A 23,686-nucleotide genomic window follows, 5' to 3' on the forward strand; every position below is an offset into this window, starting at 1 on the left:
CATATATATATATATATATATATATATATATATATATATATATATATACTCGAGTATAAGGCACCTAATTTACCACAAAAAAATGGGAAAAACTTATTGACTCGAGTATAAGACGAGGGTGAGAAATGCGCAGCTACTGTAAGTGGAAAAGAGGGTCAACAATGCCCATTTGCAGCCTCACTGTGCCCATTTGCAGCCTCACTGTGCCCATTTGCAGCCATAGGTCCCCCGAACGTCAAACTTGGTAGTTAAGGGTTCCTAGATGCCCCCTAGCTGCAGCCAAAATTTGGGGTCTCTGAACCCAAAGGGTCCCGAAATGACATTGCTGCAGATGGACACAGTTAATCGACTTTGGGGCCCCGTATCTCGGGGCCACTTAATGCTAGGAACCCCAAATTTGGTGTGCAAACCCAGTGGAACTAGCACCATAAAATATCCAAAGCTGGAGTTTCTAGCACCAAGTGGTCCCGAGATACAGGGCCCCAAAAATCAGTTCAGAAAATGTCAAGCACTTTTCTGCAACAGAGAAAGACATTTTCCGAACCTATTTTGGGGCCCCGTATCTCGGGGCCACTTGGTGCTAGGAACTCCAGCTCTGGATATGTTGTGGTACTGGGTTTGTACACCAAATTTGGGGTTCCTAGCACTAAATGGCCCAGAGATACAGGGCCCCAAAGTCAGTTCAGAAAATGTCAAGCACTTTTCTGCAGCAGAGAATGACATTTTCCGAACCGATTTTGGGGCCCCGTATCTTGGGGCCACTTGGTGCTAAGAACCCCAGCTTCGGTTCGGAAAATGACATTTTTTTGCTGCAGAAAAGTGCTTGACTCGAGTATAAGCCGAGGGGGGCACTTTCAGCACAATAAAATGTGCTGAAAAACTCGACTTATACTCGAGTATATACGGTATATATATATATATTTAGCAGAGACCCGAGAGAATAAAATGGCGATCGTTGCAGTATTTTTTGTTACACTGTATTTGCGCAGCGCTCTTTCAAATGCATTTTTTTTTGGAAGAAATACACTTTCATGAATAAAAAAAAAACAAAAACAAAAAATCAAAAAAATAAATAAATAAAAAACACAGTAACGTTAGCTCAATTTTTTTCTATAACGTGAAAGATGATGTTACGCCGAGTAAATAGATACCCAACATGTCACGCTTTAAAACTGGGCACGCTCGTGGAATGGCGACAAACTATGGTACTTAAAAATCTCCATAAGCGAGGCTTTAAAAGTTTCTGCAGGTTACCTGTTTAGAGTTACAGAGGAGGTCTTGTGGTAGAATTATTGCTCTCGCTCCAACAATCGCGGCGATGCCTCACATGCGTGGTCTTAATTACCATTTACATTTGCGGGCGCGACTTGTGTATGCGTTCGCCTCTGTATCACGGGAGCGCGCCCGCAAGCTAACCCCCTTGGGAGAGCGCTTCCCAGAGGGGGGTTAGCTGATGGGAGGAGCCGCCGAGGGACCCCAGAAGACGAGGTTCGGGGCCACTCTCTGCAAAATGAGCTGCACAGTGGAGGTAAGTATGATATTTTTTTTTTTTTTTTAACCTTTACAACCCCTTTAAGGCTCATTTACTGCTGGATAGGATTTTGTGGACATTGGAATGTCCGTAGCCTGCTTCTACTGTACTCCGTGCAATCATAGTTCTGACACAAATAGAAACTTTTGCATGAAAAGTCAACAATGACTCCCCTGCTGTACAAGGTCTCTATTCCCACAGCACAGTCCAGTCTTTGTCTTACTTACATTGAAGGTTCTGTATATTCAGCTTCTTCTCGGTCTGCGGTAACGCCAACCCTTGTGAGACGATACAAGTCACAATACGGTCCTTTATTCCGGCCCCCGGGACCATTTTTAGCTGACTCTCGGTGGTCACCGTCCCGTTACCGTTCTGAAATGCACGCTCCGATGAATTATAATCCAACCCGTCCGTCCACCAAGTAATATTCGCCGCTGGCTTGGCTGCTCCGGCCACACAAATAGCCACAGTCTGATATGGCAGCTTCGCCACCGCCGGATCTGGTGGAGGTTCCACGCGGACGTCCGGTTTAGCTGAAACCACAAAGATACAGTATGTAAGTCATCTCACTAGATAGTGCCAAAAGAACTATTATAATGTGCAACCAGACAGATGATTGGGACCGACCCGCTACTGGACTCAGTAGACTCACCTATGTTCTATGAACCACTAGAGGACCAGCCGCTGCCGTTATACTGCGGCAGGTTGGCCCCCCTGGGCAAAATTGACGTAGCTGTACATCGGCCACTTTAAGACCACTAGGGGGCGCGCGCGTTCACTGGCGGCAAGACGAAGGAGCCGACGCGCGTGGCCGGCGGCCGCGATGTACGCCAGGAGCCCGCGATCGCTCCTAAGAGAGACAGAATGGAGATCTGTCAATGTCAACAAACAGATCTCTGTTCTGTCAGGAGAGAGGAGAAAGATCTGCTGTTCATACTAAGTATGAACAGCAATCGGTCTCCTCCTCCAGGCAGTCCCCCCCGCCCAGTTAGAAACACTCTTGGGAACATTTAACCCCTTGATTCCCCCCAGTGTTAACCCCTTCCCTGCCAGTAACATTTATACAGTAAATCAGTGGGTATTTTTAGCTCTGAACGCTGTGTAAATGTCAGTGGTCCCAAAAGGTGTCAGAAGTGTCCGATCTGTCCACCGCAATCCCAATAAAAAGAAAAAAAAATTGGAATCGCCGCCATTACTAGTAAAAAAAAATAATAATAATAATAATAATAATAATAATAATAATAATAATAATAATATTATAAAAATGCCATAAATCTATCCCCTATTTTGTAGACGCTATAACTTCTGTGCAAACCAATCAATATACGCTTATTGCGATTTTTTTTTTTCACCAAAAATATATAGAAGAATACATATATCAGCCTAAACTGATGAAGAAATTTTATTTTTCTCTTTTTTTATTATTATTATTATTATTATTATTATAGCAAAAAGTATATATATATTTTTTTTCAAAATTGTCTGTCTTTAGGTTTATAGCGCAAAAAATAAAAACCGCAAAAGGTGACCAAATACCACCAAACGAAAGCTCTATTTGTAGGGAAAAAAAAAAGGACATCAATTTTATTTGTGTACAGTGTCGCAAGACTGCACAATTGTCAGTTAAAGTGACACAGTGCCGTATCGCAAAAAATGGCCAGGTCAGGAAGGGGGTAAAACATTTTGGTCCTTAAGTGGTTAAAAGAGGTAAAATTTGTACCTATAAGTAAGCCTTATTATAGACTTGCCTATAGGTACTGTAAATATCTCTTATTTACTGTATACTGCGCTGATTATGTCATTGGTGCACACGCTCTGAAGGAACGGCCGCTGGTGCCGTTTCTTCAGAGCCCTGTGCCGTGACTGGTGGCTCCCACGCACATGCGCAGGAGCAACGTCACGCGGCCAGAGTCCGCGGAAGGAAGGACAGGCAAAGATGGATGCGGCCTCCAGCGGGGACGACAGGGGGGGCTTCATTTGCAGGTAAGCGTCATATTGTAAAACAAAAGGGTGAAAAACAATGTAGTGTCAATCTACGCAATCACAGTAACGCAAAATCAAAATTATTCAAACGTGTCCATAAAAAATTCAAAAATAATTGTCTATCATAAATAAATTCAAATATCAAAAAAGAATCAATTGTGAAAAATAGTGCAACTCTTCACAAAGTTGAAAATTTTGAAGTTGGAAGTAACAAAACATGTCAGGGGTGTGGCTACACGGCAACCGAAACTTGATGCTCAGAGTGTTGGTGAAGGATCTACGGTGTTCAAAATTTTCCACTTTGTGAAGAGTTGCGCTATTTTCACAATTGATTCTTTTTTTTTTTTACATTGTTGTTCACCCTTTGTTTTATTATTTTGCGTTTTAAGTAGCAGCACGTATATTTATATTCAGTTCAATAGCGCAGTGCTTATATGAGAAAGTGTCACATTATGCCTTTACTTTGCAGGTAAAAAGAAAAACAAAAAAGAAAAACAGCAGAGTATTCTTCCTCTTTAACCACATGACCTACGGAAGATTTACCCCGCACACCCCCCCCCCCTTCATGACCAGGCCATTTTTTGCGATATGGCACTGCATTACTTTAACTGACAATTGCGCGGTCATGCAACGCTGTACCCAAAAAAAAAGTTTATGCCATTCTTTTCCCCACAAATAGAGCTTTCTTTTGGTAATATTTGGTCACCTTTGCGGTTTTTTTTTTCGCTATAAATATGATCAGTGCTAAAAATATGCACTGTCACTGTACTAATGACACTGGCTGGGAAGGGGTTAAACATCAGGGGCAATCAAGGGGTTAAAAGTGTGCCTAGCCAGTGTTTTGGTGTATTGTATGTGCTGCTTTTACTAAGGGAAGTAATCGATTTCATTTCTTGTTTTGCAGGGAAAGTGAATCCATTTAGACAGGAAAGAGCGCCGCCTTGTTTGTATACGCAGATCCCGGTCCTGTACGTGTTCTGGATGATCGCCGGGTGCCAGCAGTAATCTATTGGCCGGCACCTGCTGATCGAGATCTGCTGTGTAAAATCACAGCAGAGCCGATTTGCCACTGTGTATGTGTGTGTGGCATTGCAACTGTGGGCGCCACAGCCGGGCGCCCACATTTGCAATGCCGGCGCTGTCGAACGGGGAGGGGGAGACAAGCGGGGCTTCTATCCCCTGCATCGCTGGACCCTGGGACAGGTAAGAGTTCGATTATTAAAAGTCAGCAGCTGCAGTTTTTGTAGCTGCATATTTTAATTTTTTTTTTTTTTTTTTAAATGGGAACTCCTCTTTAAGTTCATTTTTTTTCCTCATTAATGTACACACAGCACCCCATATTGACACGAAAACACAGAATTGTTGACATTTTTGAATATTTATTAAAAAAGAAAAACTGAAATATCACATTGTCCTAAGTATTCAGACCCTTTGCTGTGACACTCATATATTTAACTCAGGTGCTGTCCATTTCTTCTGATCATCCTTGAGATGGTTCTACACCTTCATTTGAGTCCAGCTGTGTTTGATTATACTGATTGGACTTAATTAGGAAAGCCACACACCTGTCTATATAAGACCTTACAGCTCACAGTGCATGTCAGAGCAAATGAGAATCATGAGGTCAAAGGAACTGCCTGAAGAGCTCAGAGACAGAATTGTGGCAAGGCACAGATCTGGCCAAGGTTACACAAAAAGTTCTGCTGCCCTTAAGGTTCCTATTAGCACAGTGGCCTCCATAATCCTTAAATGGAAGACATTTGGGACAACCAGAACCCTTCCTAGAGCTGGCCGTCCGGCCAAACTGAGCTATCGGGGGGAGAAGAGCCTTGGTGAGAGAGGTAAAGAAGAACCCAAAGATCACTGTGGCTGAGCTCCAGAGATGCAGTCGGGAGATGGGAGAAAGTTGTAGAAAGTCAACCATCACTGCAGCCCTCCACCAGTCGGGGCTTTATGGCAGAGTGGCCCGACGGAAGGCTCTCCTCAGTGCAAGACACATGAAAGACCGCATGGAGTTTGCTAAAAAAACACCTGAAGGACTCCAAGATGGTGAGAAATAAGATTCTCTGGTCTGATGAGACCAAGATAGAACTTTTTGGCCTTAATTCTAAGCGGTATGTGTGGAGAATGCGGCCAAGTACAGGGATATCCTAGACGAAAACCTTCTCCAGAGTGCTCAGGACCTCAGACTGGGCCTAAATTTTACCTTCCAACAAGACAATGGCCCTAAGCACACAGCTAAAATAAGGAAGGAGTGGCTTCACAACAATTCCGTGACTGTTCTTGAATGGCCCAGCCAGAGCCCTGACTTAAACCCAATTGAGCATCTCTGGAGAGACCTAAAAATGTCTGTCCACCAACGTTTACCACCCAACCTGACAGAACTGGAGAGGATCTGCAAGGAGGAATGGTAGAGGATCCCCAAATCCAGGTGTGAAAAACTTGTTGCATCTTTCCCAAAAAGTCTCATGGCTGCATTAGATCAAAAGGGGGCTTCTACTAAATACTGAGCAAAGGGTCTGAATACTTAGGACCATGTGATATTTCAGTTTTTCTTTTTTAATAAATCTGCAAAAATGTCAACAATTCTGTGTTTTTCTGTCAATATGGGGTGCTGTGTGTACATTAATGAGGAAAAATGAACTTAAATGATTTTAGCAAATGGCTGCAATATAACAAAGAGTGAAAAATTTAAGGGGGTCTGAATACTTTCCGTCCCCACTGTATATATATATATATTACAGTCATCAAGCGATTTACGGGCACACATCACCTGCGGACCCGTGCTGTGTCCAATCACAGTTTGTCAGCAGGTTTCAGCCAACGATTGAAACGATTTTTGCTAAATTTATTTTTGCTGAAACCTGCTGATCGGCTGTAGCCAATCACAGAGTTCTGTCTTTACAAACACACAGAACTCTGTACACAGAGCAGTGGTCTGGCTGTTTCTTCTCCTTAGAACCCCCTTCACACTGAGGCAGTTTTCAAGCATTTTAGCGCCTGAAAACTGCCTCCCATTTATTTGCAATGAGTGCTTTTACCCTGGGGCAGACATTAGAAAAAGTCCTGGAAGCAGCATCTTTGGGGCGGGTTTGGAGCCCTGTAAAAAGCGCTCCGAAAACACCCTGTCCCATTGAATTGAATGGGCAGCGCTTACGGAGCTCCTTAAAAGCGACGGTACGTCGGCACAATGGCACAGCAGCGCAAATGGGCGTACCTGTATGTCCACTTTGAGACGCGGCATTGTGGGCGCGCGCCCGCCGCGTACTCCGTGTCTGTGCCCGCAGACTCGATGTCTGCCGGGGGCCCCGATCGTGACACGGAGCGGCAGAACGGGGAGATGCCTATGTAAACAAGGCATTTCCCTGTTCTGCCTAGCTACATGACAGACCTACTTCTCCCTGTCATCGGGAGCAGTGATCGCTGTCATATTGTAGTGAGCCCATCCCCCCCACAGTTGGAATCACTCCCTAAGACACACTTAACCCCTTGATCGCCCCCTAGTGTTAACCCCTTCCCTGCCAGTGTCATTTACACAGTAATCAGTGCATTTTTATAGCACTGATCGCTGTATAAATGTCACTGGTCCCAAAATAGTGTCAAAAGTGTCTGCTGTGTCCGCTATAATATCGCGGTCTTGATAAAAATCGCAGATCGCCGCCATTACAAATAAAAATGACATAAAACTATACCCTATTTTGTAGACGCTATAACTTTTGCGCAAACCAACCAATATACGATTTTTTTTTTTTTTACCAAAAATATGTAGAAGAATACATATCGGTCTAAACTGAGAAAGAAATTTTTTTTTATATATATATATTTTTGGGGATATTCATTATAGCAAAAAGTAAAAAATATTGTTTTTTCAAAATTGTTGCTTTTTTTTTTAAAGTGACGCAGCGCCGAATCGCAAAAAATGGCCTGGTTTTATAATTATATTTATATATATATATATATATATATATATATATATAAATAAATAAATATATATATATATATATATATATATATATATATATATATATATATATATATATATATATATATATATATATATATATATAGTATATATATATATATTGTATATATTTTTTTTTTTTTATATTTATTTTTTCATTTATTTTTTTAAGCATAAATTTTGGTTTTAGCCATGTGCATCCTGAATTTTTGGTTTCAGCACTGAAGTTTTCATTTTGGTGCGCCACTAATTTATATCATAGTTTGTAGACACTATAACTTTCACACAAACCAATTAATATAAACTAATTGGGTGTTTTCGTTTTTTTTGTTTTTTTTAAACTAAGACACGTAGCAGAATAAATTTTGGCTAAACTTCTGAAGAAATTAGGTTTTACTGGATATGTTTTATAACAAAGTAGAAAATATCTTTTTTCTAAATTTTCAGTCTTTTTTTTTGTTTATATAATAAAAAACCCAGTGGTGATCAAATATCACAGAGACAAAAAGACACGAAAGCAGGGGGAGGTTCTTGAGTCTGGACTGGAGCCTTTCATTGGGTGCTCAGGCTGAAAAGGTATCCATCTATGATACTAGACGTCTCAGAAGAAATGTAGCCAGCAACTCCAGTAATCCAAATAGAAAGTCTTTATTGCTACATACAGGTACGAGACAGGAACAATAAAATAGCCAACGCGTTTCGGCCTGAAGGCCTTGATCGTAGCATTTTTGTGCCAAAACGCGTTAGTGTTTTATTGTTCCTGTTCCGTACCTGTATGTATCAATAAAGACTTTCTATTTGGTTTACTAGAATTGCTGGCTACATTTTCTTCTTTGATCAAATACCACCAAAAGAAAGCTCTTTTTGCGTGAATGAAAAAAAAAATTATATAAAATTTAATTTGGGTAAGTTGTTGCATGACCAAGCAATCACCAGTTAAAGTAAAACTATAGGCAAAACTCCCCCCCCCCCCCCCCCAATTTTGGATAGAGTAAGGGAGGGTTATAACCCGTCAGATTTTTTTTTCACCATCTGCAGAGATTTCCCTTTACTTCCTGTCCCATAGCCAAACAGGAAGTGAAAGGAAATCCCTACAAAATAGGGACCCCCAGGTCACCAGAACTAGTGTCCCCACTGGAAGATATATCCTCCATTACTTTTCTGGGGACAACCCAAAATTTGGGATTTTTTTTTTTACTTTCACTTTCAATGATAATGGTAAACAGGACAAATAGAGAGGGGGAATCTCCCTAATGGGGGCCCAGACTGCAATAAAAACTGACAGTGGTTCTAATCCCTCCGTGCGCATTCTATCCAAAAAAAAAGAAAAGTTTTGCCTTTAGACGGCTCAACCGTCTATTTCTACTGGCCTTGGATCCACAGATATAAACTAGGCCCAACAATCATTCCATAAAATATATTCACAGCAATCTTTCATCAATCGTTTCACAAGGCCAACACCGATATGTTTTCCATGCGGCGCTCACCTTGTACAGTTAGAGTGGTTGTATTCTGAAAAGTTCCCAATGGGTAGATGGTGAAGATACAAGTATAGACACTCTCATCGTTCAAGGAGACATCCCGGATCCTGATTGATCCATCTGTATGTTCATTCCCCAGGTAATCCACTTTCGATTTTGCAAAAGGAGTCAGTTTCCGCAACTTGTTCTCTTCCCCAAAGGTGAGAAAGTCCACATTCTGTCCGTTTTCATTCCTCCACCAGGTGACTTGGGTTACCTTCTCCTGAGTTTCTGTCCCCCCTGAGAGCTTAACGGTGCATTTCAGAATAGCATCGGATCCGACCCAGGCCTGCACATTCTTTTCTACGATCACTGCAAAAAAAAAAAAACAGGGAGGGAGAGGAATAAGCAACAGCTTTGTGGATTGGAAGAGCCATGCTGAGCCACGAACCTCAGCCAATCACAGAGGACTGAGAACTGGTACACTTCTAAAGAAATCAAAAAGTCGTTTAAAAATGTTTGAAAAAAGAATTCAATAATCAAAAATGATCATCACTGTGGTGCACATATGAAGCCCCCTTTATATCATGTGTTACCCCATCACATAAAAAGCCCCCTCCCTTTATGGCACAGATGCCCAATCACATAAGACACCCCCCTTTTTATCAGAGGTCCCTCATCACAGAAGAAGCCCCCCCTCTATATCAGAGGTCCATTATCACACAAGAAGCCCCCCTTTATATCAGAGGTCCACCATCATATGACAAGCTCCCCTTTATATCAGAGGTCCCTCATAACATACAAAGCTCCCCTTTATATCAGAGGCCCCTCATAACATACAAAAGCTCCCCTATCACATAATAAGCCCCCCTTTATATCAGAGGTCCCTCATCACATAAGACACCCCCCCTTTTTATCAGAGGTCCCTCATCACAGAAGAAGCCCCCCCTCTATATCAGAGGTCCATTATTACACAAGAAGCCCCCCTTTATATCAGAGGTCCACCATCATATGACAAGCTCCCCTTTATATCAGAGGCCCCTCATCACATAAAAGCCCCCTTTTTGTCAGAGCCCCCCCATTGCCTAAGAAGTTCCCCTTTATATCAGAGGTCCCCCATCACATAAGAATCTCCCCTTTATATCATAGATCCCGCATCACAAACAAAGCTCTTCTTTATTTCAGAGGTCCCCCATCATATAACAAGCACCCCTTTATATCAGAGGTCCTTCATCACATTACGAAGCTCCCCTTTATCACAGCTACCCCATGACATATGAAGCTCCCCTTTATATCATAGGTTCCCAATCACATACAAAGCTCCTCTTTGATATAAAGAGGGCTTCTTGTGTGATAATGGCCCTCTGATATAGAGGTCCACCATCATATGACAAGCTCCCCCATATATCAGATATATCAGGTCCCCTATCACATAAGAAAGCCCCCTTTATATCAGAGGTCCTCTCTCGCATAAGAAGCCCCCTTTATTTTAGAGGTCCCCTCTCACATAAGAAGCCCCCCCTTTACATCAGAGGGCCATCATCACATAAGAAGCCCCCTTTTAATCAGACCCCCCTATCACATAAAAAGCTCCCATTTCTATCAAAGGTCCCCATCACATAAGAAGCATCCCTTTTAATCAGAACCCCCCCCCATCACATAAAAATCCCCCCTTTATATCAGAGGTCCCCATCACATAAGAAGCATCCCTTTATATCAGAGGTCCCCATCACATAAGAAGCCCCCTTTTTATCAGAGTCCCCCTCATCACATATAAAGCTCCCCTTTATATCAGAGGACCCTTATCACATAAGAAGCCCCCGTCTATACTGTAGGTCCCGCACGTACTACACATGTGAGGCATCTCTTCCGAACGTTACAGTGAGAACAAGAATTCTAGCCCTAGACCTCCTCTGTAACTCTAAACTGGTAGCCTGTAAACATTTTTAAGTATCGTGGTTTGCTGTCATTTTACAGTGTGACATGTTAGATATCTACCTACTCAGTGTAACACCATCTTTTATATTTTACCAACAAATTGGGTATTATATTGGGTTTCTTTTGCATTAAAATTCATTAAAGTGTATTTTTCCCCAAAAAAACTGTTTGAAAAACTGCTGGCCAAATACGATGTGACACAAAAAATTAGAACGACCGCCATTTTATTCTCTAGGGTCTCTGCAAAAAAAAAAAAAAAAATATATATATATTAATTATATATAAAATTTTATTTATTTATTTTTTTATTTATAATCGAAGGCTGGGTGCGATAGATAATATATATATATATATCCCATTATCACATTGTCAACTTCTAGTTCATCCATTCAATGTGATAATGGGACCAGTAGTCGTTTGAATAAGCCATTTTCTGTGTCTATGGTATAAAATTTGTATCTATAAACATTAGTTGAACTGAAGTTGAGAGTAATTAACCATATTGATTCCATGTGTGACGATACTTGTGTATATATATTAAGTAAATGATTGTGGTGAAAACTCTCAGATGTGTTCTGACTGATCTAAGGAAGGGTGTTAACGAACAAGCCCAAAACGTAATCTTTGAACAGATGATCGTAACTATTTTGCCTTGAAGGACTTTGTTTGCTTTGTAATCCTTTCTAAAGATTTGATGGAATGAAAGCAAAAAATTTTTAAGTGCAGCAACCTCTCAAACTTTATTATATATATATATATGTATGTATGTATGTATGTATGCTCTAAGTAATCAGGAAAGACCTGGTCTTCAAGTGGTTATTAAAGTGTAACTAAAAGGCAAAACTTTAATGACATTTTGTTTTTTTTGGGTGGAACACGACTTTAACCACCTCCCACCGTATTGACAAATGATGGGCGGCGGCTCTCTTGTTCTGGAATGTCATCATATGACATTGTCCAACTCTCGCTGCGCTTGCGCGCCAGTGGGGGCATGCAGTGTGGCGATCGGTGGTGCATTGTTCTCCTGGGACACGGCGCATCACCGATCTTGGGAAAAAGCCGATGACGCCCATCAGTGCTACATATCAGTGCCGCCTATCCGTGCTGCCCATCAGTGCCACCTATCCGTGCTGCCCATCAGTGCCACCTATCCATGCTGCCCATCAGTGCCACCTATCCATACTGCCCATCAGTTCCAACCTTTCCATGCTGCCCATCAGTGCCACCTATCCGTGCTGCCCATCAGTGCCACCTATCCGTGCTGCCCATCAGTGCCACCTATCCATGCTGCCCATCAGTGCCACCTATCCATGCTGCCCATCAGTGCCACCTATCCGTGCTGCCTACCCGTGCCCATCAGTGCCACCTATCCATGCTGCCCATCAGTGCCACCTATCCGTGCTGCCTACCCGTGCACATTAGTGCCACCTATCCATGCTGCCTACCCGTGCCCATCAGTGCCACCTATCAGTGCACATCAGTGAAAGAGAAAAATTACTTTGTTTCTGTTAGTAAAATTTTGTAAATAAGAAAACCTTTTTTTTTTTTTCATTTTCTGATTTTTTTTTTTTTTTTACTTTGCAAAAAAAAAAAATTAAACACCCAGTGGTGATTAAATACCACCAAAAGAATAATACAAATACAAATTTAATACAATATATATAATAATATATAATATATAATAATACAAATTTAGGGGAGGCACTCTCTCAGCACATAAACAGCTTCCCGGCACATATGCCCTTATCATCACCAGGCCCTCGGGGTACACAGCAGTAATCTAAAATCAGCTCCTGTCCATAGAGAGTGCACAGGTGGCAACACTTGAACGATTCCCAGGAGTGGTCTGGAAAGCCACGACTGAAAAATAAAAAGTCTACTCTAATTACCGGTAACTCCTTCACTCCCTTCCTCCCTCAAGTAATTTTTTTTTTTTTTAATTCCTCTAATTTTTATAAATACTGTTATATGTAAACTTTTTTAGTTTTTGTTCGCCATTTTTATCAGTGTGTCAGATATACACAACATTTTAAATAATGCTTGAATTCGAGTTGATCCATTTGCATCCCTTGAGTTGCAATAGAGTGCCATCCATTGTGAATAGCACCCCAACGCACCTTCAAAACACATACCATTACACGGAACAACCCACAAAATGGTGTGCGTCGTAGCGCCCTGCGTCCTGGGTTATAGCTGAATTAATAAGCACTCAGGTCTAGGAAGGTTCTACAAGTGGAAGAGCTGAAGTGGTTAATGTGGGAATCGCAGCCGCCGGCATCTGCCGCGCTGAACTGAGCCGCTCTTGGGTTTGCATCTCATCCAGAGCCCCCCCCCCCCCCTCCCTATATTGCTCCAGGGATATGGGCAGGCAGGTATAGTGTGCTGGGACTTGTAGTTCTACAGACAGGAGAAAGGCAGGTATAGTGTGCTGGGACTTGTAGTTCTACAGACAGGAGAAAGGCAGGTATAGTGTGCTGGGACTTGTAGTTCTACAGACAGGAGAAAGGCAGGTATAGTGTGCTGGGACTTGTAGTTCTACAGAGAGGAGAAAGGCAGGTATAGTGTGCTGGGACTTGTAGTTCTACAGACAGGAGAAAGGAAGGTATAGTGTGCTGGGACTTGTAGTTCTACAGGGAGAGTAGAAAGGCAGGTATAGTGTGCTGGGACTTGTAGTTCTACAGGGAGAGTAGAAAGGCAGGTATAGTGTGCTGGGACTTGTAGTTCTACAGACAGGAGAAAGGCAGGTATAGTGTGCTGGGACTTGTAGTTCTACAGACAGGAGAAAGGCAGGTATAGTGTGCTGGGACTTGTAGTTCTACAGGGAGAGTAGAAAGGCAGGTATAGTGTGCTGGGACTTGTAGTTCTACAGGGAGAGTAGAAAGGCAGGTATAGTGTGCTGGGACTTGTAGTTCCACAGAGAGAGGAGAAAGGCAGGTATAGTGTGCTGGGACTTGTAGTTCCACAGAGAGAGGAGAAAGGCAGGTATAGTGTGCTGGGTAGAGTTGCCACCTCATCCCTTTAAATCTGAACACATATGAATTACATAGGTTCTGAGGCTAATTTCATGCACATAAGGCACCAAGTGAGTTTAATTGTCAACTTAATCAGCTACAGAACCTGTGTAATTCATATGTGTTCGGTTTTAAAGGGATGAGGTGGCAACCCTAGTGCTGGGACTTGTAGTTGGGCATTTCTTCCCCATGAGAAAACATTGGCGTGGCAGCATTCTCCCCCATTACAGGCACAGGTCTATTTTTGATCCCATTCACCATCAGTGGTGGGGCATCTTTATTTCCTTCTACTGACCAATGGCACCGAGCAGTTTTTCCCTTGTATTTATCAAAAATGCAGGGAGTTCCGTAAACCTCACCCCCGACCAATGACGTATGGAATTTCCCCCCCACTGACCACAAACACCAGTGAATTTTCTTCTCCCCCCGTGCACAGATTAGCAATGTAAGGGGCACATAATCCTAAACACTGCACTCTGTATTACATGCGGGTTGATTTACTAAAACTGGAGAGTGCAAATCAGGTGCAGCTGTGCATGGCAGCCAATCAGCTTCCAGGTTTTATTGTCAAAGCTTCATTGAACAAGCTGAAGTTAGAAGCCGATTGGCTCCCCATACAGAGCTGCACCAGATTTTGCACTCTCCGGTTTTAGTACATCAACCCCCCATTGTGTTCAAGGAGTGTGACGAATAGGGCGCTCTGGATAACAAGGAGACTAAAGTGGTTGTAAACCCTTACAGACCACTTTGACCTACAGGTAAGCCTAGATTAAGGCTTACCTGTAGGTCCAAGAAATATCTCCTAAACCTACACGGTTTGGAGATATTTGCAAAAAGACAGGCACCGCTGTCTACGGCGCATGCGCCGTAGACAGCGGCACGCAGGCGCACTGAGCATGCCGCTGCTAACAGCGATATGCCATTAGTGGCGGCTCCCGTGCGCATGCGCGGGAGTGACGTCATTGTGGCTCCAGCCAATCACAGCGCCGGAGCCACGATACCCGGAAAGAAGATGGACGCTCCGTAGCAGAGGGGACAGCGGTGACATCGCAGGCTCCTGTGTCAGGTAAGTGACACATAATGGACTACTATGCATCGCTTTAAGAAGGAGCGACTGGGCATGCTCCGAAACATGCCCCGCCCACTCGGATGTCACTTCCGGATGCCTGGATTCCATGTTGGTCCTGACAGCACAGTCCTCCATCTTGGATCAGAGACACAGTGTTTCCCACCGCTGGTTGGCTGAAACTTCCACCTGCAGCTGTCTTCACTCCTAGGAGGCATCCCGCTGGGCGTTATGGATTCATTGATATGCCTGTTTATTAGAGGTCGACCGATATATCGGCCGATATTTGGTGTTTTTTACTTAGGCCCTTTTCACACTTATACGACTTGTCCCACGATTTTGTACTGCAAAATCGTATGACAAGTCATTCTCCATGATTTTCAATGACTACCATTCATATTGGCACGACTTTAAGTCGAGCCGACCTGAAAGTAGTCCCTGCACTACTTTGGTCCAACTTCTATGCGAGTTGTACTCCATAGACCTCAATGTTAAACCCTGAAGTAGCATGCAAATCGTGCCTGAATAATATAGACACGACTTCAGTACGACTTTGTAAGCACAAGCCTGGCTCGCAGATCGGGAAAGGAAAACTTTTTTTTCCTTTCCCGATGAGCGACAAGCAGTGCTGACAGGTGTCTGGTATGAATCCAGAGGGGGAACGCCACGCCAAGTTTTAAATGAAAAAACCGGCGTGGGTTCCCCCCCCCAGGGGCATACCAGGCCCTTAGGTCTGGTATGGATCTAAGGGGAACCCCCTACGCCGAAAAATCGGCATGGGGTCCCCCCCAAAGTCCATACCAGACCCTTATCCGAGCACGCAGCCCGGCCGATCAGGAAAGGGGGTGGGGACGAGCGAGCACCCCCCCCCCCCTCCTGGACCGTACCAGGCCGCATGCCCTCAACATGGGGGGGTGGGTGCTTTGGGGCATGGGGGGCACCCTGCCGGGCCCCCCACCCCAAAGCACCTTGTCCCCATGTTGATGAGGACAAGGGCCTCTTCCTGACAACCCTGGCCGTTGGTTGTCGGGGTCTGCGGGCGGGGGGCTTATCGGAATCCAGGAGCCCCCTTTAATAAGGGAGCCCCCAGATCCCGGCCCCCCACCCTTTGTGAATGAGTATGGGGTACATGGTACCCCTACCCATTCACCTAGGGAAAAAAGTGTCAATAAAAAACACAGTACACAGGTTTTTAAAATAATTTATTAGGCAGCTCCGGGGTCTTCTTCTGACTTTGGGGGTCCTCTTCCGACTTCGGGGGTCTCTCCGGCGTCTCCTCCCGGTGTCCTGATCTTCTGCCGGCTCCTCCGCTATCTTCTGCAGCTCAATTGCTAGCGGTGGTCCGGACTTCTGCCTCCTGCCTTCTGCCTTCTTCTTTTCTTCTAGAGATGTTGACACGACGCTCTCTCCAGCTGGAATGGTCTCTGAACGCTCCGCAATGGACTTATATAGGCGGTGACCCCGCCCCCTTATGAGGTCACTGTCCCGGGGCATGCTGGGACTGTGCCGACAAGGGGGCGTGGTCATCACCTGGTGACCACACCTCCTAAAACGTCACAGTATGCCCAGGGACTGTGACAGCATAAGGGGGCGGGGTCACCGCCTATATAAGTCCGTTGCGGAGCGTTCAGAGACCATTGCAGCTGGAGAGAGCGTCGTGTCAACATCTCTGGAAGAAAAGAAGAAGGCAGAAGTCCGGACCACCGCTAGCAATTGAGCTGCAGAAGATAGCGGAGGAGCCGGCAAAAGATCAGGGCACCGGGAGGAGACGCCGGAGAGACCCCCGAAGTCGGAAGAAGATCCCGGAGCTGCCTAATAAATTATTTTAAAAACCTGTGTACTGTGTTTTTTATTGACGCTTTTTTCCCTAGGTGAATGGGTAGGGGTACCATGTACCCCATACTCATTCACATAGGGTGGGGGCCGGGATCTGGGGGCCCCCTTATTAAAGGGGGCTCCCAGATTCCGATAAGCCCCCCGCCCGCAGACCCCGACAACCAACTGCCAGGGTTGTCGGGAAGAGGCCCTTGTCCTCATCAACATGGGGACAAGATGCTTTGGGGTGGGGGGCCGCAGGGCGCCCCCCATGCCCCAAAGCATCCACCCCCCATCTTGAGGGCATGCGGCCTGGTGCGGTCCAGGAAGGGGGGGGGGCGCTAGCTCGTCCCCACCCCCATTCCTGACCGGCCGGGCTGCGTGCTCAGATAAGGGTCTGGTATGGATTTTGGGGGGACCCCCACGCCGATTTTTCAGCATAGGGGGTTCCCCTTACAATCCATACCAGACCTAAGGGCCTGGTATGCCCCTGGGGGGGAACCCATGCCAGTTTTTTTATTTAAAACTTGGCGTGGAGTTCCTCCTTATGATTCATACCAACTACTGTATGTTTTCATTTGTTAATGCCAAAAATGTGGCAAAGTCGTACAAAGTAGTACTGCTCCAAAATCGCGGTAAAATCGCGGCAAAATCACGGCCGCGAAATCGCAGTAAAATCGCGGTGACTTTGAAGTCGTATAAGTGTGAAAGGGGCCTTAATCTTTTCTGATACTTGTTGCTTACAAGTAAAAATCCTGTATTTTCTGCTAGAAAATCACTTAGAACCCCCAAACATTATATATATACCCTAGGGAATAAAATAGCGGTTGTTGCAATATTTTATGTCACACGGTATTTGCGCAGCTGTCTTTCAAACGCATTTTTTTTTTTAAAAATACATTAATAAATAAAAAAAAACTAAGCAGTAAAGTTAGCCCATTTTTTTTCGTCCAAAAGTTTTGATTACCTGTTTTTGTATATTTAATATTTAAGATATAGTTTATTTTTTTTCTAAATTCTACATACAAGTGAACTGATTGGAGGTTTGTTTTGTTTAATAAATGTTTAAATGTAAAAAAAATTCTGTATCACTTAAGGTTGCTTTCACACTGGAGCGGGCATGCGTTGACTGTAAAACGCTGCTAGTTTTAGCGGCGCTTTACCGTCATTTTAGCGGCACTATTCGGCTGCTAGCGGGGCGCTTATAACCCAGCTAGCAGCCGAGAAAGGGGTAAAATGCGCCCCTGAAGCGCCGCTGCCGAATCGCTTTGCAGGCGCTTCGGCAGCGGTGCGCATTCATTTCAATGGGTAGGAGTGGTGGTATACACTGCTCCAAAGATGTTGCTTGCAGGACTTCGCCTGCCAGCGCATCGCCTCAGTGTGAAAGCACTCGGGATATCACACTGAGACTGCAGGGGAGCCGTTTTAACAGGCACTTTACAGGCGCTATTTTTAGCCCAAAAGCACCTGAAAAATGCCCCAGTGTGAAAGGGGTCTAACTGTTAGATTTTATAAGATGAAGGGGGGAAAAAAAAAGAAAAAAAAAAAATCGGCCTAATATATCGGCATCACATATCGGCCATCGGCCACCGAGATTTCTAAATATCGGCATCGGCCAGAGAAAAACCCATATCGGTCGACCTCTACTGTTTATCACTTCCATCTTGTAAGTGTTTTTAACCCAACCTCACTGTGTTGTGTGTTACATAGTCCTGACCCCTGCACTCTATACAATTTGCCATACATTACACAATCCTGACTGTTGTGCTTTACATTATACTCCTGACCCCTGCACTCTATATAACATGGCATACATTACATACTCCTGACCCCTGCATTCTATACAGTATGGCATGCATTATATGCTCCTGACCTCAACTTTCTATACAGTATGCATATATTACATGCTCTGGACCCATGCTTTCTACATAGTATTAAATAGGTTACATACTCCTAACCCCTGCACTTTATAAAATATGGCATACATTACATACTCCTGACCCTGTACCCTATACAGTATGGCATAAGTTATATTGTAACCTAACTCTATACAGTATGACATACAGTACATTTGCTAACCTCTGCACTCTATACAGTATGGCATACAATACATACTCCTGATCACTTTACCGTGTACGCTAGTCTGTGCATGACATACTTCTGACCCCTGTACTCTACACAGTATGGCATGCATTATATACTCCTGACCTCTACACTCTATACAGCGTGGCATACACTACAGGGTCTGGTCCCCTCCTTTCTACATAGTATTCAACAAGTTATATACTCCTAACCCCTGCACTCTATACAGTATGGCATATGTCACAAACTCCTAACCTCTGCAATCTATATAGTATGGCATACATTACATACTTCTGACCCCTGTACCCTATACAGTATGGCATACGTTACACAAACCTGACCCCTGCACCCTATGCAGTATGGCATACATTACACACTCCTGACCCCTGCACCCTATGCAGTATGGCATACATTACACACTCCTGACCCCTGCACCCTATGCAGTATGGCATACGTTACACAAACCTGACCCCTGCACCCTATACAGTATGGCATACGTTACACACTCCTGACCCCTGCACCCTATACAGTATGGCATACGTTACACAAACCTGACCCCTGCACCCTATGCAGTATGGCATACGTTACACAAACCTGACCCCTGCACCCTATACAGTATGGCATACGTTACACACTCCTGACCCCTGCACCCTATGCAGTATGGCATACGTTACACAAACCTGACCCCTGCACCCTATACAGTATGGCATACGTTACACACTCCTGACCCCTGCACCCTATGCAGTATGGCATACGTTACACACTCCTGACCCCTGCATTCTATGTGTTACATACTCTTGAACCCTGCACTTTATACAGTATGGCATACTTTACATATACGTTAATTCGGTTGTCTGCGAGCTGGTTGGCAAGTAGGCTTGGGTTTTTTCCTGGGCATTCCCCAGGCTTTGTTGTTACATACTCCTGACCCCTGCACAGTATGGCATATGTTACACACTCCTGACCCCTGCACCCCATACAGTATGGCATACGTTACACACTCCTGACCTCTGCATTCTATATGTTACATACTCTTGAACCCTGCACTTTATACAGTATGGCATACTTTACATATCCATTACATATACGTTAATTCGGTTGTCCGTGAGCTGGTTGGTAAGTAGGCTTGGGTTTTTTCCTGGGCATTCCCCAGGCTTTGTTGTTACATACTTTTGACCCCTGCACCCTATACAGTATGGCATACATTACATAAACCTGACCCCTGCATTCTATAAGTTACATACTCTTGGGCCCTGCAATCTATACAGTATGGCATAAGTTATAAACTCCTGACCATGACTCCTTGTAAGCTGTGCTGTACATTACATACTTTTTACCAAAGTGTTTCTTGTCTCAACAGTTGCTATTTGCCCAACAGGCTCCTTGTAAGTTCTTCTATAAAAGAAGAAGTCCAGCCTGAGCTTTTTAGGTTGGGCTTCTCCTCTGGGTCACAGGAGCGCAATTCGTTATGAACTCCGGTGACCCGCTTTCAGCGGAGTGTGGTCTGAAGTCCACTCTCTGCTGACGTCACCAAGATCAGTCCAGGCATCGCGCCATCCCAACTTCCCAAGACTGGATCCACCAGGTGCCTGGACTGATGGCAGTCTCAGCGTCCCGCCCCTCCACAGCTCAGCGCTCCAATGAGCATGGAGGAGCAGAGCAGGAGAGCTGCTGACTGACAGGCAGCACCTCTCCGCTCAGGGAGGTGAGAGAACCGAGCCATCGGCGGCGTTTGGTGGTTCGGTTCTCAGTGAAGAGACGCCGGGGGACAGATGCAGCATCGGTCTGATGCTCCATCCACCGAGGTAAGTAGGATTAGCCAAAAAAAAAAAAAAGAAAACCCCGTACTTCTCTTTTAAGGGTCCTTTCACACTGGGGCGGGGGCGTTGTCGGCGGTAAAGCGCCGCCATTGTAAGCGGCGCTTTACCGTCGGTATGCAGCCGCTAGCGGGGCGGTTTTACCCCCCTGCTAGCGGCCAAGAAAGGGTTAAAACCACCGCAAAGCGCCTCTGCAGAGGCGCTTTGCCGGCGGTATAGCCGCGCCGTCCCATTGATTTCAATGGGCAGGAGCGGTAAAGGAGCGGTATACACAGCGTTCCTTCACCGCTCCAAAGATGCGGCTAGCAGGACTTTTTTTTACCATCCTGCCAGCGCATCGCTGAGGGCTTTCACACTGGAGACAAAGCAGCGGCACTTTCGGGTCGGTTTGCAGGCGCTATTATTAGCGCAATAGCGTGTGCAAACCGCCCCAGTGTGCAAGGGCCCTAAGGCAGACTCAGACAGAAAACCACATGTAATTAAAGTTTATAGGCGTCGGTAAAACTATCACCTGTGGAAATTTAATTACAGGATACAAGCTCAATGTCTAACCCATGTACAGTGCAGTGTGAGAAAGTTCGGACCCTATTTAACCGCATCTATTTAAAGCAAAAAATTTTAAAGCACTTTGTAGCTACACCCATTGCTAATATTATATTAAAAAAAAACTAATAAATATATATATATATATATATATATATATATATATATATATATATATATATATATATATATATATATATATATATATATATATATATATATATATATATATATATATATATAATAAGGCTTACCTGTAGGTAAAAAGAATATCTCTTAAACCTGTACGGTTTGAGATATTCCTCTTGCAATGAGCTGCTGACTTCAGCGGCGCATGCGCTCCGGGGATTCTCGACTGAAAGTCCGGCTGACCCCGGACCTTGCCGAAAAGAAATCTCCCGCGTGCAAATTGCGGCTCCGGCCACTCACAGCGCCGGAGCCGCAAAACCCGGAAGACACGCCGAGGCAAAAATGTCAGCTCCCTCGGCGTGGACAGGGTGAGATACCGACGTCTCGTTCTAAGGTAAGTATTTCATAATGAGCTAGTATGCGGTGCATACTAGCTCATTATGCCTTTTGCCTTACGGGTGTAGAAATAAATAAATAAATAAATTCTAGTTTGGTGTACGTCGGACTTTGGTGTGATCGTGTGTGGGCAAGTCTGTTTCGTCGGAGCTCCGTCGACAAGCCCTTCGGAGTTCAGTCCGTCGAAAGTCCGGCCGTGAATGAATGAATGACTTGTATAGCGCTACCTATGCGAACTGAATCGCCTCAGGGCGCTTTTTTGCCGCCGGTGTCCATCTGCGGTATAGCGCGGTCCTTTTACCCCGCGGGGTCCCGACGCGCTTACAAAACACATACACATACAACGTACACGGCATTAGAAACACTAACTAGGGAACACAGTTAACCCCTTGATCGCCCCCCTCGTGTTTAACCCCTTCCCTGCCAGTGTCATTTACACAGTAAGCAGTGCATTTTTATAGCTCTGATCGCTGTATAAATGACAATGGTCCCAAAATAGTGTCAAAAGCGTCCGATGTGTCCGCCATAACGTTGCAGTCACGATAAGATAAAAAATAAATAAATGAAAAAATAAAATCGCAGATGAAGTCACGTGATGTGACGATACACGTCGGGATTGGAGCACTAGGTACATTCACATTCTGACTGAAGGAGACGAGCTCGGCGCTCGTGGTTGGCTGCATTTTGTGTCATTACAAATGTGAGTTTGTTTTTTTATGGTTGTCATTATAATAAATTGTTTTACAAACGGGATTATGTGACGGGCATCTCTCTCTTTTTAGATTTTAAAATCACCTATCGAGTTTTCTATTGGTAGTGTTTGAGCAAGAGCAGACCCAGGACCACACACACAGGGGCTTACGAACTCGGCGTTCGTTGGATTGACGCCTATGCTGTTATTTTAAAAGCCTTAAACCGGCTACTGAGATGATCCAAGTGATTGAACACAGCCAGGTGGTGATCATCATACTCTGCATCTGCCATCCCATTGTGCGTCTGCGATTGACCCATGCTGTATACCTTCAAAGGCAGTAAGGTGAGCTGCTTGCAGCCCAACAGGTGTCATGACTGAAGATTTGCCGGGAGTTTACAAGGGCATTTTTTTGGAGTTGTTAACCCATCACTGCATTATTTTATATGTTTTTTGTTTTTTTTCCACTGGATTATGTTTCTTGGTTCACTTAATATTTTATTCACTTGACTTTGTCTATAGATTTGCATAGTTTAAACCAGGATTTCATCACGCTCATTCATGACATTCACGTTAATCTGTCTCATTCGATATTTATTCACTTGATTACTCCAATTGATTTGTCACGTTTTTTTATCAGGATTATATCAATTTGATGTGATTCATGTTTGAGATTATTTCCACATCACTTACCTTCATTTTTGCCTTTCTTGTACACCTTCTCTCACACAGCGCAGACACCACCATTTATAAAAAAAATAAAATTATATATATATATATATATATATATATATATATATATAATCTCAGGTCCATAAATATTGGGACATGGACACAATTCTGATCCAAATCAGTGGGAGGCACAAATACAAACTGTTGTAATTCCTACACCGTTCACCTGATTTGGATGTAAATGCCCTCAAATTAAAGCTGAAAGTCTGCAGTTAAATCACATCCTGTTCGTTTCATTTCAAATCAATTGTGGTGGTGTATAGAGCTAAAAAGATTAGAATTGTGTCCATGTCCCAATATATACCTGACTGTGTATGTGTGTATATATATATATATATATATATATATATATATATATATATATATATATATATATATATATATATATATATATATATATATATATATATATCAGATCGCCGCCATTAGGCTGGATTCACACCTATGCATGTTGCTTTTGAGCGTTTTTGGAGTTTTTTTTTTTTTATGCTTGCCACGTTTTTGAGCAGCGTTTTTGTAGCGTTTGAGTTT

General features: G+C 43.9%; 1 protein-coding gene across 9 annotated transcripts in view; it reads right to left on the minus strand.

Annotated features, from left to right (window-relative positions):
• The window catches only part of LOC141129359 (nectin-1-like), a 130,991-nt gene that overhangs the window by 104,699 nt on the left and 2,606 nt on the right, over positions 1-23,686 (minus strand). For all 9 annotated transcript variants that reach the window (XM_073617346.1, XM_073617348.1, XM_073617347.1 and 6 more), the window contains exons 2-3: positions 8,963-9,307; positions 1,759-2,064 (exon numbers count right to left, since the gene is read on the minus strand). In XM_073617346.1, coding sequence (XP_073473447.1) covers positions 1,759-2,064; positions 8,963-9,307 — 651 coding nt within the window. The remainder of the gene's footprint in view (positions 1-1,758; positions 2,065-8,962; positions 9,308-23,686) is intronic.

Source organism: Aquarana catesbeiana, linkage group LG02 (genome assembly GCF_042186555.1).
Source record: "Aquarana catesbeiana isolate 2022-GZ linkage group LG02, ASM4218655v1, whole genome shotgun sequence".
NCBI lineage: Eukaryota > Metazoa > Chordata > Amphibia > Anura > Ranidae > Aquarana > Aquarana catesbeiana.